Source organism: Odontesthes bonariensis, chromosome 18, assembly GCF_027942865.1.
Source record: "Odontesthes bonariensis isolate fOdoBon6 chromosome 18, fOdoBon6.hap1, whole genome shotgun sequence".
NCBI lineage: Eukaryota > Metazoa > Chordata > Actinopteri > Atheriniformes > Atherinopsidae > Odontesthes > Odontesthes bonariensis.
In genome coordinates, this window is record NC_134523.1 from 13,069,006 (window position 1) to 13,090,370 (window position 21,365).

The 21,365-nt window shown below is 42.4% G+C and overlaps 1 protein-coding gene across 4 annotated transcripts in view; it reads right to left on the minus strand.

The window, feature by feature from the left end:
- The window catches only part of ripor2 (RHO family interacting cell polarization regulator 2), a 73,681-nt gene that overhangs the window by 2,918 nt on the left and 49,398 nt on the right, over positions 1–21,365 (minus strand). For 3 of the 4 annotated variants that reach the window (XM_075449463.1, XM_075449462.1, XM_075449464.1), the window contains exons 3-22: positions 19,782–19,937; positions 18,636–18,714; positions 18,295–18,318; positions 17,834–17,887; positions 10,980–11,129; positions 9,557–9,620; positions 9,126–9,169; positions 7,833–7,958; positions 7,588–7,736; positions 6,965–7,094; positions 6,448–6,594; positions 5,286–6,041; positions 4,814–4,998; positions 4,293–4,455; positions 4,030–4,162; positions 3,276–3,437; positions 1,474–1,647; positions 900–1,102; positions 732–815; positions 495–585 (exon numbers count right to left, since the gene is read on the minus strand). In XM_075449463.1, the coding sequence (XP_075305578.1) occupies positions 495–585; positions 732–815; positions 900–1,102; positions 1,474–1,647; positions 3,276–3,437; positions 4,030–4,162; positions 4,293–4,455; positions 4,814–4,998; positions 5,286–6,041; positions 6,448–6,594; positions 6,965–7,094; positions 7,588–7,736; positions 7,833–7,958; positions 9,126–9,169; positions 9,557–9,620; positions 10,980–11,129; positions 17,834–17,887; positions 18,295–18,318; positions 18,636–18,714; positions 19,782–19,937 (3,074 nt within the window). The remainder of the gene's footprint in view (positions 1–494; positions 586–731; positions 816–899; positions 1,103–1,473; positions 1,648–3,275; positions 3,438–4,029; positions 4,163–4,292; positions 4,456–4,813; positions 4,999–5,285; positions 6,042–6,447; positions 6,595–6,964; positions 7,095–7,587; positions 7,737–7,832; positions 7,959–9,125; positions 9,170–9,556; positions 9,621–10,979; positions 11,130–17,833; positions 17,888–18,294; positions 18,319–18,635; positions 18,715–19,781; positions 19,938–21,365) is intronic. The other variant, XM_075449465.1, reaches the window with a different exon arrangement.

Here is a 21,365-nt window from a genome sequence, read left to right on the forward strand (position 1 = left end):
GACCTCTGCTGCAGTTTGACTCAAATATGAATGCAACACGGAGCCAGAGACATACAAACATAAAAGACCTGAGTCTTTATGTCAAGCTTACCTCACGCTTCTCATCATAGCAGCTGTGCTGCTCATTACAGTTCAGTGCGGGCGTCAGATACGTTTCTTTGTAACAAACCTTCTTTTGTGTGTGTATCACAGGACCTCCAACTCTATTTTGACTTTATATAATTCAAATGTTCTTTGTTAGATTCTGTTGGTAAAAATACCACCATATATAGTCTAGTTGGAATCGCTCTATCCTGACATTCAGCACTGTTTTGGAAGATCTTTCAATAAAACATACATAAGAGAAGCTGTCCAATCAGGGCATGGCCTTATCAATAGGTATCTGTTGGTTTGATGAAAGAAAATGCCGCTGTGGACAGTAAAGCAATCCTGGACTAATTTCTGCTTTGATTATTTAAATTTTTTATTTTTATTTCCATGAATGTCCCACTCACCAAATGTAAGCAGGGTTTCTATGGCGACGTGGCGGAGCTCCTCGTCGGCTGAATCACAGAGTGCTATCACCGCTCTGATACTCTCCACTGCCTACACACAGACAATGAAGCAAGTCTCTTCAGAATTGAAACGAATCTAACATCCAGTGACATTTTCCTCTTTTCTTTCCACAAATGTACAACAGCTCGGGGAACGGAAATGACTGTGAACAACAGATCATGTGAGCAGACACTGACCTGCAGACAGCTGAGAGCAGAGCAGGCGGCCCTCTGGCTCTGAACTCCCGCCTCTGACAGCGCCACAGTGTAACACTCCACAGCCTGCACACAACACACGACATTCAAATGGGGCTTCAGTTGAGAGCGTTCAAGGTGACATTCTCTCTTATCTTCAGCACTGCTCACCCTGGTCCTGAAGTGTTTGTTTGATGCTCCAGAAGAGAGGTAGTCGGCTGTTGCCTTGCTGACCTGAGGGTCCTCTGCAGTGAGTAGGGAGGCCACGGCTCTCAGGGTGCCGTTTCGAGGCCAGAGAGATGACAAAGGCACCTCCTCCAGCTCTGCCAGACACTGAGAATAATCCCCACTGCACAGGACCTCTGCAAACACCTCTGTGGATGACATGACATGTCTCCTGACTCCTGAGTTTGAAGCTGGCTTATTTTACTCAAATACTTTATTAGTTTATTCAAAACAGGGAAAGATCCGATTGCTATTTCTTTCATACACTTCAGCTGGCAAACACAACCAGCATCGGATTTTCATCACGTCTCCATAAAAAGCAATTTTTGAGTATTTCTTATTGTGGCTGCCTGAATCATCCACCTACAGCCCAAACATTTCACCTCAAAGTGTTAAGCTTTTAATTTCAATTCTAGGAAAACCTTCACTTGACTCATCACCTTTAGCTCAAGTATCAACTTGCAGGTTTGCAAATTATTATCAATTAATTATTATTATTATCATTATATCTCTTGCTCACCCTCTCTTGCCAGGTGCAGCAGGTGAGTCTCCATGTCCTGAACTTCATGTTGTAAGATGTAGCTGTGGAACTGAAACACAGTCAGGACGTCCTGGGAGAGCGCAGCCGCAGTAGGGTCCTGTGTTGCCGCCAGGTCGTTCCTGTCCACCATCTCACCCACGACCATCCCGATCACTGAAGAGAAAAGAAGAAAAAAAACAAAAAACAACAATAAGTATTCTGAGCAGATGGTTTACAAATGACAGCTGTGATATTAGACTGATGAAGAGGCACTGAATTAAAAAAAAACACTGCTTGTAGACTGAAAAATGCACTTTTAAAGTGTAAAGAACTAAAGTGTAATTCTCAAGTTCATAATTGACTGACTCAGAGACACAGAAAACAGCTGCTTTTGTCAAAAAAGTGAGCAGAGCTGAATCCTAAAGTGAGCTGACAAATCCTTTGACCCCTTTCTACAAAATTGGGTGATAAAAGCAGAAACAAACTGAAATCTTTCTCACATGTCTTCACAATACCACAGATAAATGAACCACGGGGCTGGAGCCACTGTTACAAGCTGGTCTGAGCAGAAGCCTCAATTATTCCACAATCACTGGTCTCTGCAGCAAAGGTGCAGCACTGCTCCGACCTCTGCAGATCAGCTCTAGCCAGACACGTCACATTTGACTAAAGCTCATCAGGATAAAAAAAAAAAAAGAAGTAATCTTGTCCACCTGGCAGAGAGATGAGCCAGCATAAAAAAAACTGTTGATACTATTGTTGGAAGGCACAAGAGACCTCTGCCTGGAAGAGCAGATAAGGGGGATCCAACATCAATATTGAGCACTGTGCTTCATCCCTGCTTCAGCATGATGTACTTGGGTAATATGCCAACTGACCTCAGTGCAAGGGACAAACGCCTTCTTAAAATATTACTTATCTGCATGGTGAGAAAACAATACCAGGAAATGGTTTAATGAAAAGCCACCAAAAAAGGAGAGCTGATAGTTATTGTATACAATTTGCACGAGATGGAGAAATAAACCACCTTCTTCCTATTCTGTGGAAATAAATTCCACAAATGTGAATCGGGAGATACTGTAAAAAATAATCTGATGTATTGCAATGAACTGTGTCAATTCATTTTCTACCTCTCATCCTTTAATAAACATTCATGGTTCATCAATGTTCTGTACAATGCGTTTCTTCCTTGTGGGGATTATTAGAGTGATCAGGCGTAGATGTTGCATGTTAGAAAAGTATCCATGCTTCGCCCCAGCAGCTGAATGGACTCCCAACACTCAGTGAGGCGAGTGTCACACACTCTTCCCAGATTAATTGGTGAAGTCATTCCCTTACATGTGGGTTTGCTCTATTCTTTTCTGGCATTGTTTTCTCTAAACCACAGCATCTTATCTGTGTTGCGTTACTTGGTGAAATGTTATTTTTTTTTAGGAAATTACCAAATATAACTGGAGTTCCTAAATCACTTTTCTGGCTGGGTTCAGGAAATAATCAGTGCAACTGTATTCATGTGACCTGCAGCTCACAGCTCTGCAAGCAGCCTCTACTACATTAGATGTTCTGTCTTATTCTGTTAGCAACCACATTTCAGCGCTGATGGTGTACAATATCCCCGCATGGATGTAATTAAAGCTGTTACTGATTTAAAAAACAAAAACAAACACATGACTAAACTGAAACCAGAGGGAATGTAAGACAAACGGATTGTGTTGCCAATGCCAACAAATGGATTTAGCTTTTAGTATAAATCCATTTGCAGAAAAAAAGAAAAAAAGAAAAAAAAATGTGGATGAGCTAACCTGTGTCAGCACTGTGTGGGTGTCTCTCCTGAAGCACTGTTGTGTAGCGCTGGTTCATGTGTTGGAACACTCTGTCCAGAGTGGTGTGGAAAAGTCCTGCAGACCCGCTACACTCTGACCACAGTGTCATCAGCTGAGGGCGCTCTGCCAGGCTCGGGAGGACTGAGGGAACATCACGGAACATGAAGTCAAATGAAAAAACCTTTGTACCAAAACTCTTAATGACATATATACACAGTACTGTGCAATAGTCTTGAGCTGTCCTTCATTTCTTTATATATTGCCAGGAAAATGGGAAATAAATCACTCATTTGAAGCTCTTTTGCGGATGCAACTGAAATTAGAGGTCCAAATTATGCGTCTTTGCGACAGGCTGCTAGTAGCAAAGTACGCAAAGACACTATTTAAAATGAGTTCTTTGCCACGTGTGCTTATGTGTAGATACAATGCCATTTCATCCCTTGAATTAGATGTTCTTTTTTTTTAAATGCCTGATTGATTCACAGGTCAGTGTTAAGTGGATTTAAAAAAAAAAGAAAAAAAAAAAGACACATTCTTTAGAAAAAGGCCAGGTACAAAAACTCGACTGAAAATTGCATAAAAAGCAGACAAATAAAAACTTTGGAAGGCCCTCAGAAAGCCAAAAGAACTATTGCTCCAGACCACTTTAAAAGATAGCAAAAGCGTGGCTCAAGACTTTTGTACAATACTGTTCACATTTACAGCGGGTTGTTTTTCAGTTGTTGGTACCCACCGTCAGCGGCTGAAGTAATTGCCCCCAGTCTGTCTGCACTGATCTCTGCTAGCTCCTCCAGCAGCTGGGTCTGTCCAGACAGTTTGAGGAGCAGACTGCGACGCTGCCACACACCCACCCCACTGCTCAACAACTGCAAGTAGATTCCGAGACAAATACATGTGAGAAGCAAGAAGTGAAGTGTCAGAAATTACCTGCCGGTGTCAACTTCAATATATTATTCATACTGCAGACTATGACAGCAGATGTCATAGGAGCTGTACCTGTATGAGGTGATTACAGTACTGGAGGTGGATGACGATGGCTACGTCAAGGTTTTCATTTCCAGTAGTGAGTGGCAGGGGGCTTCCTGCAACGCTGTTGCCCACACCGGTATCCTCCGTCAAGGCCTCACTCAGGTGTCCTCTGGCCTCTGGATGCTGGCCCCTGAGCAGCACATACAAATAGTCACCACTAGGTGGCAGCATAACCACACAGAACAGTGCTTGTAAATCAGGTCCCTCACCAATTTCAAGCTATATCAGAATCAGAATCAGAATCAGCAAAGATTTTATTGCCAAGTAAGTTTCACATCACAAGGAATTTGGCCTGGTCTGTTTGGTGCAATAAAACAAAAATATAATAATAATAAAATTAAATAAAATATAAAATAATAAAAATATATGTACAACTATATAGTACACAGTTCTCCTAAGATCAGGCTTCTGAAAGACACTTTGCTTAAACTTAAATCAAAACATTGAATAGTTAAGTACGATATGCTTTTCTCTGAAAGAGAACTCACCCAATCCTCTCGCCATCCGTATCAAAAATTGGAGACCTCTGTGGGGGGATGCTAAGGCCAGTGTTATCATCTCCTGTATCCTCATCATCAAAGTCAGAAGTGTTGAGGAAGTCAAAACTCTCCAGGGCGCTCTCCACTGTCAGACTGAGGCTGGATGACCGACTTCTGTGACCCGGGAGGCGACACTGTGGGAAAACGGGAGTGTGCAGAGAGAAAACAGGACATTAAATGTTTAGTTAGTAATAGTTGCTTACTTTGTCATTCTCTGTGAGGGTGATCTGTTGCCACGTGACACAACAACATTAATTCAAGAATACATGGTATTCATACTATAGATTGAACTCCAAAAAGGCAAACCTAACTTGCATCATGTGGTATAAAGTTACATCAAACGGCTAGAAATTGTTTTTTTTTTATTCAGGGTTAAATATTCTAAATACATTAACATCTTGAACACATGACAAGAGTTCACCTTGAGGAGGTCCTCCAGACGCATCACTTCCTGTTCCAGGTCCTGCAGCTCTCTGCAGCGGTGAGTCAGTGACTCCAGTCTTGTGAGCAGGCTGTGGATGGCCTCCTCCAGTCCACTTTCCAGGAAAGCCCTGCTCCCCTCTCCTGCCCAACTCAGGCTTCCTCCACCCTCAGCAGAGCTCCTGCTGGGGGGCACAATTTCTGAAGAAGTCAGCCTCTTCACAAGCTGTCTGGTGAGGCTGCCTGGCTCCTCTGTGTCTAGTTCCACAGGCTTCAGCTCATCAGCTTGATCCAGGAAAACATCCTCGGGAGCCACCGTGGACAGCTGCCCGTCAGAACACAGGGATGGGGCAGCTGAACCACAGTTGGAGCTAGAATTACGCTGGGACTCTGTGCGCTCCCACTCCGAATCTTCTGCAACGTCTGCTTCGTCGCTAGCTAGGCTGGCACTGGTCCTGCTGCCCCTGCTTCCTCTACTAGCTGTCTCCCCATCCTCTTCATATTCCTCCTCCTCTTCCTCCACTAAATTCTCCTCAGCAATGGAGTCCTCCCTTGTTGGGAGGATTTGTGTGTGCAATAATTCTGTTTCTGGAGGAGTGACGGTGATCTCAGGGTTGGACTGGCTCTGGGAGAAGGTGCTCGGGGCAGGACTGGCGCTGGGTGTGGAACCAGAGGTGTCAGAGAAGGTGAAAGATAGACGCTTGCACTCAGCCACGCCGCAGCCGCCATTCTCGAAGACGTCATCTGGTAAAGTAGACTAAAAGGACAAATAAAGTTAGTGTGTGCAACAAAAACGTGCAATACGATAAGATATGACTTGAACATCTTTCCATGTAAGACAGAGAGTTCTTCTCCAAGATAGAAAAAGAGATGTTAGACATACTGAAGGAACCACTCTAACATCAATGCTCTCCCGATTGTATGACTACAATAGTTCATCCAAGATAGAGTCACACAGTAAAGTAAATCTGAGCAGAAAACACGACAAAAACAAAAGCCAATAAACACGCAAACAGCCACACGTAGCATTCTGCAGCCCTCAGAGAGGGACTGGACAAGTCCAGGTGTGTTCACAACAGCAGAGGAGAGATCTCCATCATGTCGGTGAGGTAGAGGGCACACACAGTCAGGTTAGGAGGGTCAAGGGGCCAAAACACACTCACATAGACCTCCAGACTGGATTTGGGCCTTGGCCGGAGCGAGGCCAGGTCACCAAATGAGCGACTGCGCCTTAGCTTCTCTAGCAGCGCGTCTCGGAGCATGTGGAGGAAGGAGAGGCGCTGGCGCTCCACAGGATGCGGCTGCCACTTCTTTACCCAATGCACACAGGCATATAGCCCAGGGTGTTGGGGATTTGAGTGAGGGCAGGAGAGGGAGATACAGAAGGGATGAAGGAATTTGTAAGGAGGGACAGAGTGTGGGTAGAGGGTTAAATGCAGGAAGATAGCAGGGAAATGGATGAGGGTTAGATTAGGGGTAGTGGTAGCTTTGCTTAAACAAGCATGATGCATAAAAAAAAAAAAAAAATACTGAAGCATAAATAAAATTGTTTCACAGTGCAGTGCGACTTCTCAGGTTAGTGCGCAAGGGTCACAGAAAAATGAAAACAAGTTAAAAGTCCAACAAAATCCATCTCGCACAGCACAAATGACGTAAACAAAGGTGTGTTATTGGACCCACAAAGAAGGAGTTGTCCTGGAAGGTAGGGGTCTCCGGGGTGCCCTGGCTGTAGACTGACACTCGTCTCTGGAGAGCTGTGGCTTTGCTTAAATTGCCAGATGACAGAGTCAGGTCCTCCACATCGAAGGGGCTGAGAAGGGAATGAAAACAAGGCACTTTATGTGACTGCTCTGCATGTTTTGCACATGTTTACTCACTCCAAAATACCTCACGTTTCACCACAAGGTGGCAGGAAACCCTAGGAAGTATAGACACTGAATTTGCAGCTATCAACAGTTATGGGTGTTCTCTGGCAACCAAGCATATGGCCAGTCCAATAATAAACTGCACAGGGATTAAAATAGACATTGGCTGCATCTCACAACTCTGCTAACCAGCAATTTGTACCATACACTGCAGGAGAAATGCTCACCTCTTGGATGTTACTTTAAAAATCTAGTGGAGTGAGCATCAAATGAAAACGAAATGATTAAATTAATAGAAATAAACAAACATGTCTGGCAGCAACCCTCGTATTTTACCACAGTGTGAGCAAAATGAGGAGCAACAATTCTTAAAAAAAAAAAAGCTGTTTGTCCAATCATTGACATGTTGGCTGGGTTCTAGTGACAGCTTTTACTTACTACCACGTCACCTCCAGGTTAAGTTTGATGGTTCCCAGGTCGTTGACATCCACAGCCACCACCTGAGGCATGGCAGTGAACAGCTCCTTGGTCTCACAGATGACGCTGCCCACCAGGATGTGAGTGGCCAAACCCTTCAGCTCCGTCACCTGACAGACACAAACACCACGTTCACTTCCTAAATTCAGGAAAACAGAATCCACTGCCGCAGCACAACGTTTTAAGACACGTGATTTCCACTGTACCTTGATGTTTATAAGGTCGGTGATGAGAGGCATGAAGACCATCTCGTCTCCATCCCAGCTTTGTCTGGAGTTCACTTCAATCTTCCCCTTCAGCTTCCACCGCTGGCGACCATACCGCATGAAGATCTAAAGAAATGTGAAGAGAAAAGAAAGGAATTAGAATGAATCTTTAAAAAAAAAAAAAAAAAAAAAAAAAAGCTTTCATAGTCCTACTTGACCTTGATAACAAAATGGAAAATAAATCCTTTTTTTGACTACCTGGCCAGGCAGCACAAAAAGGGCTGTGATTACAATTTGACAAATTTGGCAAAAAAACGCTCAATTTCAAGTTTCAATCATTGGTTTTTCACCTTCTTCAACTCTTTTTTCGTCCTCAACCTGCTATTTCAGCTGCTCAACGTTCCACCATGTTCGCCAGCTGAGTTCTCACCTTGGCAACACTGAGCATGTATGCAGTCAGCTCAGCCGTTCAGAATTATGGACACTCAATGTAACCTCAGCAGACATAATCTGTATGATTACAATGAACAAAGTTTCATTTTCTAATTTGCCTTGCTTCTTACTGCTGTCGCATTCAGTGTCCCACCTTGTATTTTTTTTTTCCCAGCAGCCTTTGCCTCTCTGTGCCCTTCATTTTCTTTGCTTCTCTTCACCCTGGCTTTTCTTTTGCGCTTGTGATTGTTGTGACTCAGCTCTTTGATTTAGTCTCTTTCATAAACTGCAGCACGTGTGTACCGCACACCGACTGGCCAACACATGTGGTGGTGGTGGTGGTGGTGGGGGTAACAGATGGCAGTTTCAAATGTGTTTTCAGAACAAATTTATATGTATATACGTATTGATTGTCTTTTCAGTGATATATATCAGCGAGTAAATCATCACAGTCAATCGCATTCAAGCTTCAACCTTTGCCATAACAACACTCCCGCCCCTTCATTCTCTGCCCTTCCCTCCCCTGTGACAGGGCCTGTTTGTGGAGCACACGTGCAGCTGTATCCACCCCCACCTGCAGTGCACGAATGCATAGGGTTCAGGGAATCACAGGCTAAACAAGACGGTTTTGTCTTCAGTTTTTCATCAAGTTTGTGCAACACGGGCGAGTAAATATCTACTCAATACAGTAGATTATGTAAAGGAAAAAGTTAAAAAGCAACAAAAGAGACCAAAAAGAATCTTTATGACGACTTCAAACTGAAATTGTTCTCTATATCTGCTGAGAAATCTACTCTGAACTGGATTAAATCTATATTTCTTATGTCAGCAGAAATATTAGAGGAGGAAGAAATAACTTGCCTCGTATTGATCTCCAGGACAAAGTCTTGCAAAGCCTGCCAAGCCTGCCAGGGAAAAACAAATATTTCAGTTATTTAAAAGGGGAAAGGTGGGCGGGAAAGAGGACACGGATACAATGCAGGTAACCACAAGTCAATCAACCTGAGTTTAGCTTTCTTATTCAGGATGAATTATTGTGCACTTATCAATGCACGATGTGAGAATTCACAACTGTCCTATTTTCTTGTTACAGACTGAAAGTTTTTCCACTCTGTTCGTGATCTTTAAATCTTACTGCAGACTTACTCAAATCAGGTTGCGATTCAAAATATGCAGAAGTTTGATGTTCAGCATTACGGGCATAACAATACCTCTTCATTTCTCAAGTATATCAGTGGAAGCTGGCAAACCTGTCACCTGCAGCAGCTTTTCCTTTCCTTTTCTTATCTCACCTTTCATTTTGATGTGAAACTCTCCCAGCAGGTGCTCCAGTTCGCTCTCAAATGTGCTCATGTTCTGAACAATAGAGAAAGATAAGATTGATCACTCAAACAGCCCTCTCTAAATACAAGAAGAGGAGTAATCGGGTTATCTCTTGAGTGTTTGAAAAAGCCACTCAACAGTTTACGGAAGAGAAGGCTGCTCTAAGCCTTTAAGGACAAGTGTAGCACAGGTGTGTGTGTTGTTGGGATTTAAATGTCTCTCTGTAGTAGCGTTTACAAATCAGGGTAAGCAGTAATCTGTATGCTATATTTCGGCTGTTGTCGAGCGCAAGGTTCCAGGTTGAACGCATACTGCTCTATACTCATATGTGATCTGCCAATTTTAAAATGTGCCACTTCAGCTAATTTTTCCGACTCAGGCATTTGTCTCCAACTACAGCCGTCATCTTTGTGACAATATTACTTATATAGTACTAATGTGCAATTATACAACTTTAACGATATAAACTGGGCTAAAGGCCCTGTCACACTGTTGCGTATGAGAGAAGCGTGTGAGTTGCGTATGAAAATTAATCATACGCACGAAAAGTCCTTGAAAATAAAGAATGACTAGCGTATGAGTAGCATATGAACTGCGCATGCCCAGCGTACGTTTCAACGCGCCTATTGAGAATGAGGAGTCACGTGACTCCGGTCGGCCATGTTGGTAGAAGACGCTATTGGTTGCCAGGGGCAACGCCATTAACTCAGCAGCCTTTCCACATTGCTCCATTATTGCAGTAGACAACGCGCTATCAACATCTCTCGAGACATTCATCTCGATCATGCCTCCCAAGAAGCAATCGTCGTTTGCCCGGGCCCTGGGCCGAGGAAAAGGCAAAAAAACACAAGAATCATTCTCACCCAAACCTGCTGAAATGCCTGATGCACCTGTGGCTGATGAGTTACATGCTTCTGAGCGATCAAGATCCCCAACTCCTCCTCCTGACCGCTCCCGTGAATCGTCGGTTGCCTGCCGCCTCCATCTCCGCCCGTCTGGCGGAGATGGAGGCGGCAGACGGGTGGAGGCTATAAATACGCTAGCTGTACGGGACACCTTCATGCCAACATATGGCAATTTATGTCCAGCGTTCTCGACCTATCAGTAACGTACCTATATCGTACCTCTAGCGTATTCAGCGTATGCCTAGCGTATGCTTAGCGTATTAACCATACGCACAAAAGTTTTGAGCATGTTCAAAAATTTATTTCTGCCTCAGCGTATGCCAACGTATGCCAACGTATGCCAGCGTGCTTGAAACGTATACAACCTATGCCTAACGTTCCCCTAGCGTATGTCAGCGTATACCAGCGTATGAGTGATAATTTTCATACGCTAGTGCCATACGCAACAGTGTGACAGGGCCATAAGTGCCCGCAGCCATGGAAGTACCTCGGTGTATTCCTTGTACCGACGGTTAACCTCTGCGATGCTCTCTTTGGTGCCTTTAGTGGAGGGTGAGGAGGAGAAGGCCTGCTTCATTCGACTGGCACCCTCCCTCAGGCGGCTCTGGATGCAGAATGCCTCGTACAGCTCATCCACCTGAAGACATAAAGACACGGAGTCGCTTCATCTTACTCCACATGGACAAGCATACATTTAGATAAATGTAAACTCATCTAAATCTGAATAATTTTGGATGTTTTCACATCTGACTGGGAAACATTTCCTAAACAAGAGGATTGAGAAGCGTTCGAGAGAATCAAATGTTCAGTTTAAAGAGAATGGTGGAATGAATAGAAAGGTCCGGTAGGATTGAGAGGAAATTTTCCCTTAGATCAGAAAACACAGAAAGGAAAAAAAGAAGTCAAGACAAGGTTTGAATCATGTATCTTTACAGAAAAATAGTCACAGTGACAACAGATAACCGAGGGAAAAAAAGGAACAAGTCTTGAAGTGAACTGACAGATACGGCTGGTATGTGTAAATGAAGCCAGTGCCGTCCCAGTCTACAGCCCCAGCGGGGCGCTCCAACAGCGAAGCAACAACAGACGGGGTTTACAGCCCATTTGGAAACAACTTTGGTTGCAGCACTAGCCTGATCTCACCGAAACCCACAGAAAGAGGGAACAACTCCATCCACATCCTGCTGTCTCACTGTGAGCTAAAATGTTGGCCCTTTAGCTGAGACCAAACCCAGATAAGACTATGTTGTAACAAGAGCTGTAATAGTTCTACTGACCCCAACTCTGAGAAGTCTACTTTTCTGACAGGCCAAATGTGGCTGAACTTATGTGATCTGAATATTGATTTTCTGTATCCTTCTTTACAGTATATATTCCATCATGTAGCTGATTTGGGAATTTAGTATGGAAAAGTGCAATGAGAATAGAGTTCTAGATTACAAAAATAATTAATCTAAGTGACTAAAGCCTGTCTAGAAGAACATATTTGTGTTTTAACTTTTTTACAGCCCCCCCCCACCCAAAAAAAAAGTAATATTTAACTCTGGTTCTATTTAACTGTAAAATACCACACAATACAATACTATCCTATGTTTTTATTGAAAGAGCTATCATAATAGATATAATCTGTCAGTTCTATCCATTATTTTGTTTTTATTGACTTCTGACTTTAAAAAAGTTATACAAAGTCTGGAAATATTAGGACTTTAGTAAAAGTGCATGTTTTAGTGTTCCAGATCCATGTAAAAGTTCTTTCACCTATGTTCCACCGCTCCAACAAGTTTTATGAAATTCAGTGAGGTAATTTTAGTGAAATCTTATTGCCGAACAGGCGGTGTCAATATCACATACAAGAAGCTAAACCGACTTAAAGTCAGAATGTCCCAAATCAACTATCAACTCTGAATAACACATCAAATTAAAGAAAGATTCTTGAAGATTCACAAAATTAATTTCTCTTTGAGAACACAATCCACCTACAATAACACTACCAGTAGTCCGGCTTCCTAAATTAACGACTGATCGAAGAGGCAGCCAAGAACAACAAAACACCTCCGGTGAGCCTCAAAGGAAAATACTGCCTCCTGCCTGGCTTGAGAACTGAAATATTGATGCCTTGAGCGCTTTATGGAACTCATCAGGGAGAATCAGAAGAAAATGGGCCATTCTGGCTCCTGTCATCCTAACAGCTTCTCTTTGTTTTGTGTTTCTTTGTGGCTGGATTGACCGCTGCGGGAAAGTTTGGTGAATGTGCAAGTGAACATGTTGACATATGTGTAGGAAAGCAGGTTTTTTCTAAGCTGGCCAACCAAATGAGAATAACTGAAAGCGTCTTTTAGTGGGAAGATTCTGCTCTAGAGGGTTAAAAGTGAAGTCTGATGATGTTATAATAACCTCCCTCACCACAAAGACATTCAAATACACACCCACTCCAATCCCACCGACTCCACCTCAAACCAACCGGCCCTCAACGCCCACCCGCCCCCCGACTGGGACCCAGCCCGTCTGTCTGTCTGTGGTATGTGGTGTATGTGGCAGTGCTGCAGCAGCTGAGCTGAGCCAGCTAAAAAACAACATCCAACCTCAACTGTTATTTTCAGCTCTCTGATTGATACAAAGTGAATTCAGAGCCATCAATTGGCAGTTTTTATTCGTTTATAAGGAAGGAAAACATGACTCTGGGAAGCAATGTTTGGATATGGAAGAATAAAAATCCAACGGGGGAACTTTTGCACCCAGGTCCAGACATATAATTTCATTAGACTCAAATAAATGAGTTGACAACCATAACGAGTCATTCATTTGGAGAAAACGGCGTTCCTTGGTAACAAATCCCAAACTGGGGCTAATGAATAGCCACCATTCTATCAGTAATCATATCATTATCAGCGAATGAAGCTAATTATTTTGCCCAATTACAATAGCCTCGTGGAGCCTTCGAGGATATGTGCTTTTGAAGGTCAGCCAAGCTCCCCATCCAGAGGGTGGCCATCAGCATATTGCTGCGCCTCGGGCCCATTTCACCCCAGAAAAAGAAGAAACATGAAAGGCAAAACACAAACAAAGAAAAGTCAGAAACCTCAACACAGACAGATGGACAAAAATTCAACACAGATTGTCCTCTGGAAGCGGAAACACAGGCATGTGGACTCATATACGCCTTTCATTGAAAATTTCCTGACTCTGATTTGAATCTTTTTTCTCTTTCGTCTTCCTGGGTTTTGTTTTATTGACAAACTTGTGGGGATGTATGGGATTCTCCAGGTCTTCTTTTTTTGGACAATATTTTAACATTTTACAGACAACTTCATCAATCAAGAGAGAAAAAAACCCTGCATGTCTGTCAACAATGAAAGCACCACAAAAACCTAAATAATTCACCAATAACCATCAGACCAAAAAAGTAGATTTCTCCTTAACAAAATCCAACGTTCAGATTTAAAGGCCTATTTTGATATAAATATCCCATCAGTTTTAACATGAATCCAATAAAAAACAAGTAGACTTAATTAAGAGACATCTAAATGTAAATTTATTCTAAAATCCGTCCTCTTTTGGACTGGTTAATTAAAGCTCACTGTGCTGGCAAAACCCTGAACAGCTCAGGGAACAAGTAAGGGATTATGGGAAAATCTTTATTGAGGAATCAATTATGCCTAGAATGAGGGGAATATTCTACTCACCGTTATTAAGACTAAAATATTCATGTTAGCTCCCAATAATTTTTTCTTTTCTTTGCATTTTTAAGCCAACCTCACTATAATTTTAATGATGTTTTCTTAGTAGGAATGCCATGCAGTCAGTTTTTCAAATTTTTTACAGGATTGTCTCTGGCTCTACTATACATATATATAACTCCTAACTGTGAGGCTTTAAATTTGAGCAAATGATTTTTAGGATTCTGCAAGAATCCTCCTAAGATATGGACTTTATCCTGGATCGAAGGATAATAGCACACACACCCCAGCGCATACACAAATACACACTTTATGACTAGGGGCAAGCGATTATAAGCAGATTAAAACAGGCGGGCCACACCACACAGCATCAAACACACGAGACCATCTCTGGGGAACTGTGGATATGTGTGTGTGTGTGTGTGTGTGTGTTCGTGGAAAGATTAGCATTCTAGGAAAGAGGGTAAAGCAGAAAATGCCCTATATTAGCAATAATTACATGCAAAGTATTCACACTCATTCTGGATTGAATTTGGCACGTGTTTAACATACACACACACCCCCTCTTAGAGGAAGAGGAGGCGCCTGGCAGCTGCTCTTCTCACCTTCAATCTGTGTCACTCATCTCTTTAATGATGCCCTGCTGATACCAGTGTCCAGTGTGAGCACGCGCTCTCATCAGAGAGAGGCCCTGTCCCATACGGGACATCACAGCGGCTGCATTGTGCCACCTGCTTCCTCCACGTGTGCCAATTACTGCGCAGACATCTGCAGGCAGCACGGGCACAAAAGACTGGGCTGATGTGAGTCACAAACTAACAACTTGCTGATGGATGACTGTTAAGTCATCCCTCACGGCTGCTGCCCAACACAAAGAGACACGCCTGAGCCCGAGCGCAAACACTGACAAACACGTTCACAGCTGCTGGAACACTGAACCTATAACTGGTCTTTTCTTTTATGTTGATCTTTTCCGACATAAAGTAAAGGACATGTGCTGATAGCAAGCTGACGCCAGTTTCATTGACACTGTAAGTGCATTGTTCAGACTTTCGGGAGTCAATTATGAAAAGAAACAATTGAGCAATCGTCACATATTCAGTCAGTCTAGGTTCTCTATATGCAGGTGTGCATTATCGCCTTTTCTTGTGTGCTGCTCTCCTGAAGTAGCAATTGTTTCCCCTGCAGTAGTCATCAGTTTCTGTTAGAACAAATGGAAAAACATAAAAAGGCGATGATCCTCATCTTCAGCAGCAGTTGCCTTCAGAAACCATGTACCTCTTGTTTGCCATGTCCTACATCTTGTGGATTTGGCACAAATGGCATGCTGAACATGCCTGATAATCCTAACATACAAAGCATACAAATCTCTCAAGATTTTATACCCCTTGAGCACTGATATTATTTAGGCAGATTAGAAAATGGTGAATGTCTGACATTTCTGCCATGACATTTACATGCATAGCAGCCTTGAACTTTCAAAGACTTGACATGGAGGAGCTGGATGTGAGTTTACAAAGGATAAATCGCTCAGAACCGACATTAAACAGACTTAAGCCTGTTAGCTCCCCATTGCATTGTAATCCGAACTGAGCCCGTGTGTTAATAGAGCATGTAACTATTTGAAGAATTCCCAATGTGTCAGTGGGTGTGTTTGTGGCATTTCCATCCCATTACATGTTTTACACTATAGTACTACTCCTAGCAGTCAAATAATATTTCTGTAACACAGTCTGTTGCTCAGAAACTCCAGCGGGAAAAACTGGGATTGAAAAAGGAAGATATCTAAAACATTGGTTTGAAAACATTTCGTCTCCACCAAAAATCTGCGCAAAGTCAACAGATAAAACTACAGCGTTTATCAAAGGACCAGGTGAATATATTTAGAATGAAAAACAAGTAAAACACAGTGAGTGTTAGATTTAACAAGATAGATATTGAGGCCTCTTACTTGCCTGTCAACATAAATCCGATGCTGCTTAACCATTTCAAATATTTACTGGTGCATTCATATCTATTTTTGTGCAGAGGCTGCAAGAACAGAAGCGCTTCAAAATAATCCTGGTGTCGTCAAGTATAAAAGCTTTGAGTGTGTGTTTGTTTAACAGCAGCCTGTGACAATCTCACAAGATAGAACAAGCATCGACTCTGCTTACGCTTTCTGTTTGTTATCAGCGTCAAAGTGGAGCAACATGCAGATACCCTTCCTGGGTTTTTAAAATGTAACTGCTTCATTTCTATTCTTATTCTCGTTCAACCTTTTTATTTTCATTAAAAGTCTCCTCCACTCAGTTTTTCACCTTTAAGGACCCTTTCAGTCCCTCCTGCTAACTGCTTTGACCTAAATTCATTGTTGTTTTCCATCCACAGAGACTCTTATGTCCAAGGCCTGTCTCTTTGTCCGTTGAACTATTGTTTAACATGTGTTTGCTTCTGGACAAAAGGGGAGTTTTTACTGTCTGATATCAGGTATGTGAACATACAGGGTTAACTTCACCCCATAGATGGCTTCCTTGAGCTCCCTTGAGGACTTCAAAGGCTGTCTTTGTGTAACCATGGTTACCTTTGGAGCTGCGCTGTTGTTTGGGCATGTGTGTTCTGATTACCTGCTGTCATGTCTGATTTGATGCACAGCGAGGGAGACCATTAATAGACTACAAAAGGGGATGTGGAAGAAAAGTCAAAGAGCCTTGCAAACCTTGTAGAGGATTAATGTCCCCCACTGGCAACCTGTGAGGAAACTACAAAAGAGGGTATAGGAAAAGAAAATTCCCTACCTGGCACCTGTAGTGGGGATGTTTTTGCCTCAATCATTGAAACAGTTGGAAACTTACCTAATATATCAACACATGAACGAAAGAGGAGCAGAAAAATAGCCTGGCCGCAAAAATCAAGTGAACACGGCAGATTCACAGAAAAGTAGTTTTCTTGCTCAAAGATGAAAAATATAAACTACTATTCTCAAAGACAGCAGCTCGTCAGCTTAGCTTAGTTAGGCATAGGTGATACAAATGGGGAGAATGGCTCCCCTGGTCCTGTTCAAAGGTCACAAAGTCTGTTGTTTTTCACAAGTTTATTTCATGAAAATAAATTCATGTTGAAAACATGCTTCGAGCTAAATAGATAAGTGAGGCTACTTTATCTTCATGTGGTCAAATGTTCTCCCTCCATCCACCCTGTAAAGCTAGACAGGAACAACTGGACATAATGTTGCAACAGAAAACACAAAGAAGTTTCACCCAATCCAGGGTTCCAACTATGGCTACTTTATTACACTAAGGTGATGCTTTGAACGCAGCAGCTCTTGTAGAGTGCTTGATGCAATAAAGTAGCATACTTATCAGCCTTGTTTTCACTCTCGATGGACAGGCTTTGACACCAGCCTCTGAGTCTCTGTTACTTCTGACTCACAATTATTTCAAACATTTCCCACTTATCACACGCACACCAGTCACTGTGATATTATATGAAACTAAGTAAAGGCATAATAGACTAGCTCCCTTTTAAGATGAAAGAGTTGAGACCTGAAATCCCCAACAGCTCTTTCAAGGAGCCACTCCGACATGTAGGAAAAAGCTCAGATTGAACCATTAACCAATTATTTTTTGTACACACACTGAAAGAAAAAGATAAGGCCCTATTCAAATCAAACGTCAATGCTTACCTTGCTCATATGAAACTCCAGACGTCTCATGTACCTCTCAATGCTTTTGATTTGCTGCAGAAAGACGGATACAGTACAAGAATTTACTGGTGCTCAAGAGAACATGACCACACATGGCTTACAGATGTAAAAAATAATGACTGATATACATAAAAAGAACTAGCTTGAAAAAGAAGTGGCATATGCAGTTACTTAACATATGTCACAGATCTACAGAGCGGGCAGAAAATACTGAACACTGGCTTTACAAGAATTTCCTTCATATATTCTAAGTACCTAATTCTCTGTTTGTTTCGACACTTATTTTCTCTCTGAAGCTTACTTCTTCTTCCATTTTCCCCATACTTTAATCTATTCTCCTGCAGCGTACATCCCATTCATACCATTCAAAAATTCTCACAAATTTAACCAACACACAGATAACTACTGGCTGCAGTGTCCCCTCCCCTTCATTGACTTACTTTGTCAAGATCGTAGAGCACTCCCTGGACAGGAAACACACACACACACACACACACACACACACACACACACACACACACACACACACACACACACACACACACACACACACACACACACAAATACAGTTAAAAAAGGAGACATAGATGAGACTTCTTACACAATGCAAACCATATTGTCAGGATATTTAATCAAGGATAGAGCAATTTACACCACATGTTTACATGATGTGCGTGACTTTTTAAACTGTGACAAACCTAAAGTATTTTCAATGTTTGAACTCTCTATGTTTAACTGATATTTTTATGGGGTACTTTCTCCTGCTGTTAATAGATCTCACCAGGCGAGAGTTCCTCTTCATGTCCTTCATCAGAGACATGAGTTTGTCCAGCTCTGTTTGATGCACTTCAAGATATTCACTATGGAGCAAAAATTGGAAATCAAAGCATCAGTGCAGCACAGGCAAAGGCGTTATAATAGAAATTAATTAAATCTGTACCAAGACGTACACATAACCATTCACTCGGTTATCTAAATATGTTCCGTAGGAAACATTAAGAGGAGGAAAGCAACAAAATAAAACAGCAGGTCACTAACGCCCTCAACTCTGGAGGTCACCAAAACAGGATCGGGCTGTATCTAAAGTAACTGATGTACTGGCATAATTTTACAAAGGTGGAAATTACTAGATAATACTAGCCTAGTGCTTAAAGCTGCAGTCTGCAGGATTTGTTGTTGTCATACGTAAAGTCCTAATTTTTGGCATTTTAAGAGTTTACATGATCTATCAGAACGCTTGAAGTTGAAAACGGTGACCTCCGTAGTCGCAAAATGCAAGAAATGCTTATTTTTTAACCGAAAAATAAAAAGTTATTCAACTTCCTGTCCCGCCCCATCAAAACACATGAGAACTCGTGCACGTCTACGTGCACGCCAGATTCGCGTACACGACTCCTCATTCATCAACTCACCTGTCATTTGCGATCATGGAAGACACAGTAAGTAGACTAGCCCGTAATGAAGTTCAATAGTCCAGATAAATAAGCGTGGGGACGAGCCTACCTTGTATCGCGTGTGCACAATCGGTGATTGACAGGCAGCAGAGCCCAGCTCGTAACCTGATTGGTTACCTTTTACCGGTCCGGTCTGCAATTTTGTAAACAAACCTGCTGGCTTTGGAGGGACCTAGCGGGACATATAGGGGACCTAGAGAACTCATTTTTTTTTGTATTGGGGTATTTAATGTACTACTTTCAGAATCCCCGGACAGTTCCAGGCATTATGCTTGAAAAAGAGTTGCAGACTGCAGCTTTAAATAGGAGCTGTTACTGACTAAAACGGCTTACCCAGAGATGTCTGATATAAATTAAATGGAATATTTGAAGACTTTATTCTGTATATTGAGGGGAAAATTGGTCTCCATCAACTACTTGAATCTGAGTGTGCGTGAACTGAGTAAGCGGATATCAGTGCTTGAGTTACTCACTCCAAGCCTTGTTTGAGAGCGGTGTAAACCTCCTCCAGTCTTTTGGGCTGTGGCTCTCTGGAGCTGCTGCCTCCTTTGTGGCCTGACAGGTGGGGCTTCTTGGGCTTGGACTGAGGCTTCTTCTGCACCGCAGAGTTTCCAATGAAAGAATTACACCTGCACACACGGCAACAAACAAACACACATATTAGTAAGGGTAATGATGTGTCCCACCAGAATGATGACTTTGAGCAGGCAAGAACAGATTGTGCCCCACAAAATTTTAAAACCCCTCAGAGCAAAGCAGGAGGACAGAGAAGCATTTTAACCTTAACATGTATCTTGAGGGAAGAACCAGATCTTAATTATTTATCCACAGTGTTTCAGATAGCCAGGCCACCGGCTGCATATACTAGCATAGTGTTAGATGAGACTTCTGTACCATTTTACAGCAAACTGAACATGCCCATGGTGTGAGTCTCAGCATGATTTAATCTCATCTGTCAGATGGAGAAGGCTCCTCGAGTCTGGCTCCTCTACCACACACATGCAGGACTACATTTAGCCAACACATTATGCAAATATTGTCAGCTTGTTGAACATGTACATACATGCACGCACGCAGCAAATCACGGCAAAGTCACAGCACAACCCGGTCAGCCAACCTCATCACTCACAGGCGTGTGTCAAATACCACGTATGTACACGTATTTGTGCAAACATGTGCTTCCCCCATCCCCACTGTCTGGGTTTGACCTTTGCAAGGCAACCATTTATCTTCCTCTGGAGTGAACTTACAAACACACAAACTGAGACAGTCAAGCTCCCGGGAATCAGAGACATTCAAGTGGTCGGTTTAGTTCTGCTACAGTCCTCCAACTCAACTCGACGACAAGTGCAACTGATTGAAATGGAGGAAGCCGACTAATGACGTACAGTTCAACAGAGCTTAGATTTTAAATTTACATGAAAGACGGTGAAACAGACTCCTTAATATAGCAACATTACAATAGTCTTAATTATCAGCTGATGTTCACCAGAGTTTTTACTCAGTGAATCGTGTGGTTTTATAAAACATTACAAAATAATACATCAGCAGCAATACACCTTTTATAATGTTTTCAATGTTTTCAATATGATTAGCCTGTTATCACTACAATCATTTTCTTTTGATTGCACCACTTGCCTGGTCTCAAATCATAACTAGGTAACTTTCGTGTCTTCATATTTCAAATGATATGAACTATGGATTACACAAAACTCTGTATTATGGCATTGCCATGTTAAAAGACTGTGTCTGCCGCTGTCTGAGCGGCAGATCTGCAACAAAAAAGGCCAGCAGCGAATGCAAATACGGCTGTGATGTCGGAGCGCAGCGGTGCACATGCCATGCAGCCGATGTGTAGCTGGTGTTACAGCAGTCTGTATGAAAAGGGCTTACAAAAGCCCACTGATCATTTTCCTTTATCAATTCATTTGCAGATGAATTTGAAGAACCATGAACTGAAATATATCAACAAAGAGTCAGCACGATGCCAAACAGTCAAACAGAGGTAATATTATAGGTAACATAAGCCAAAGATATTCAAATAACATTTGTGTAAA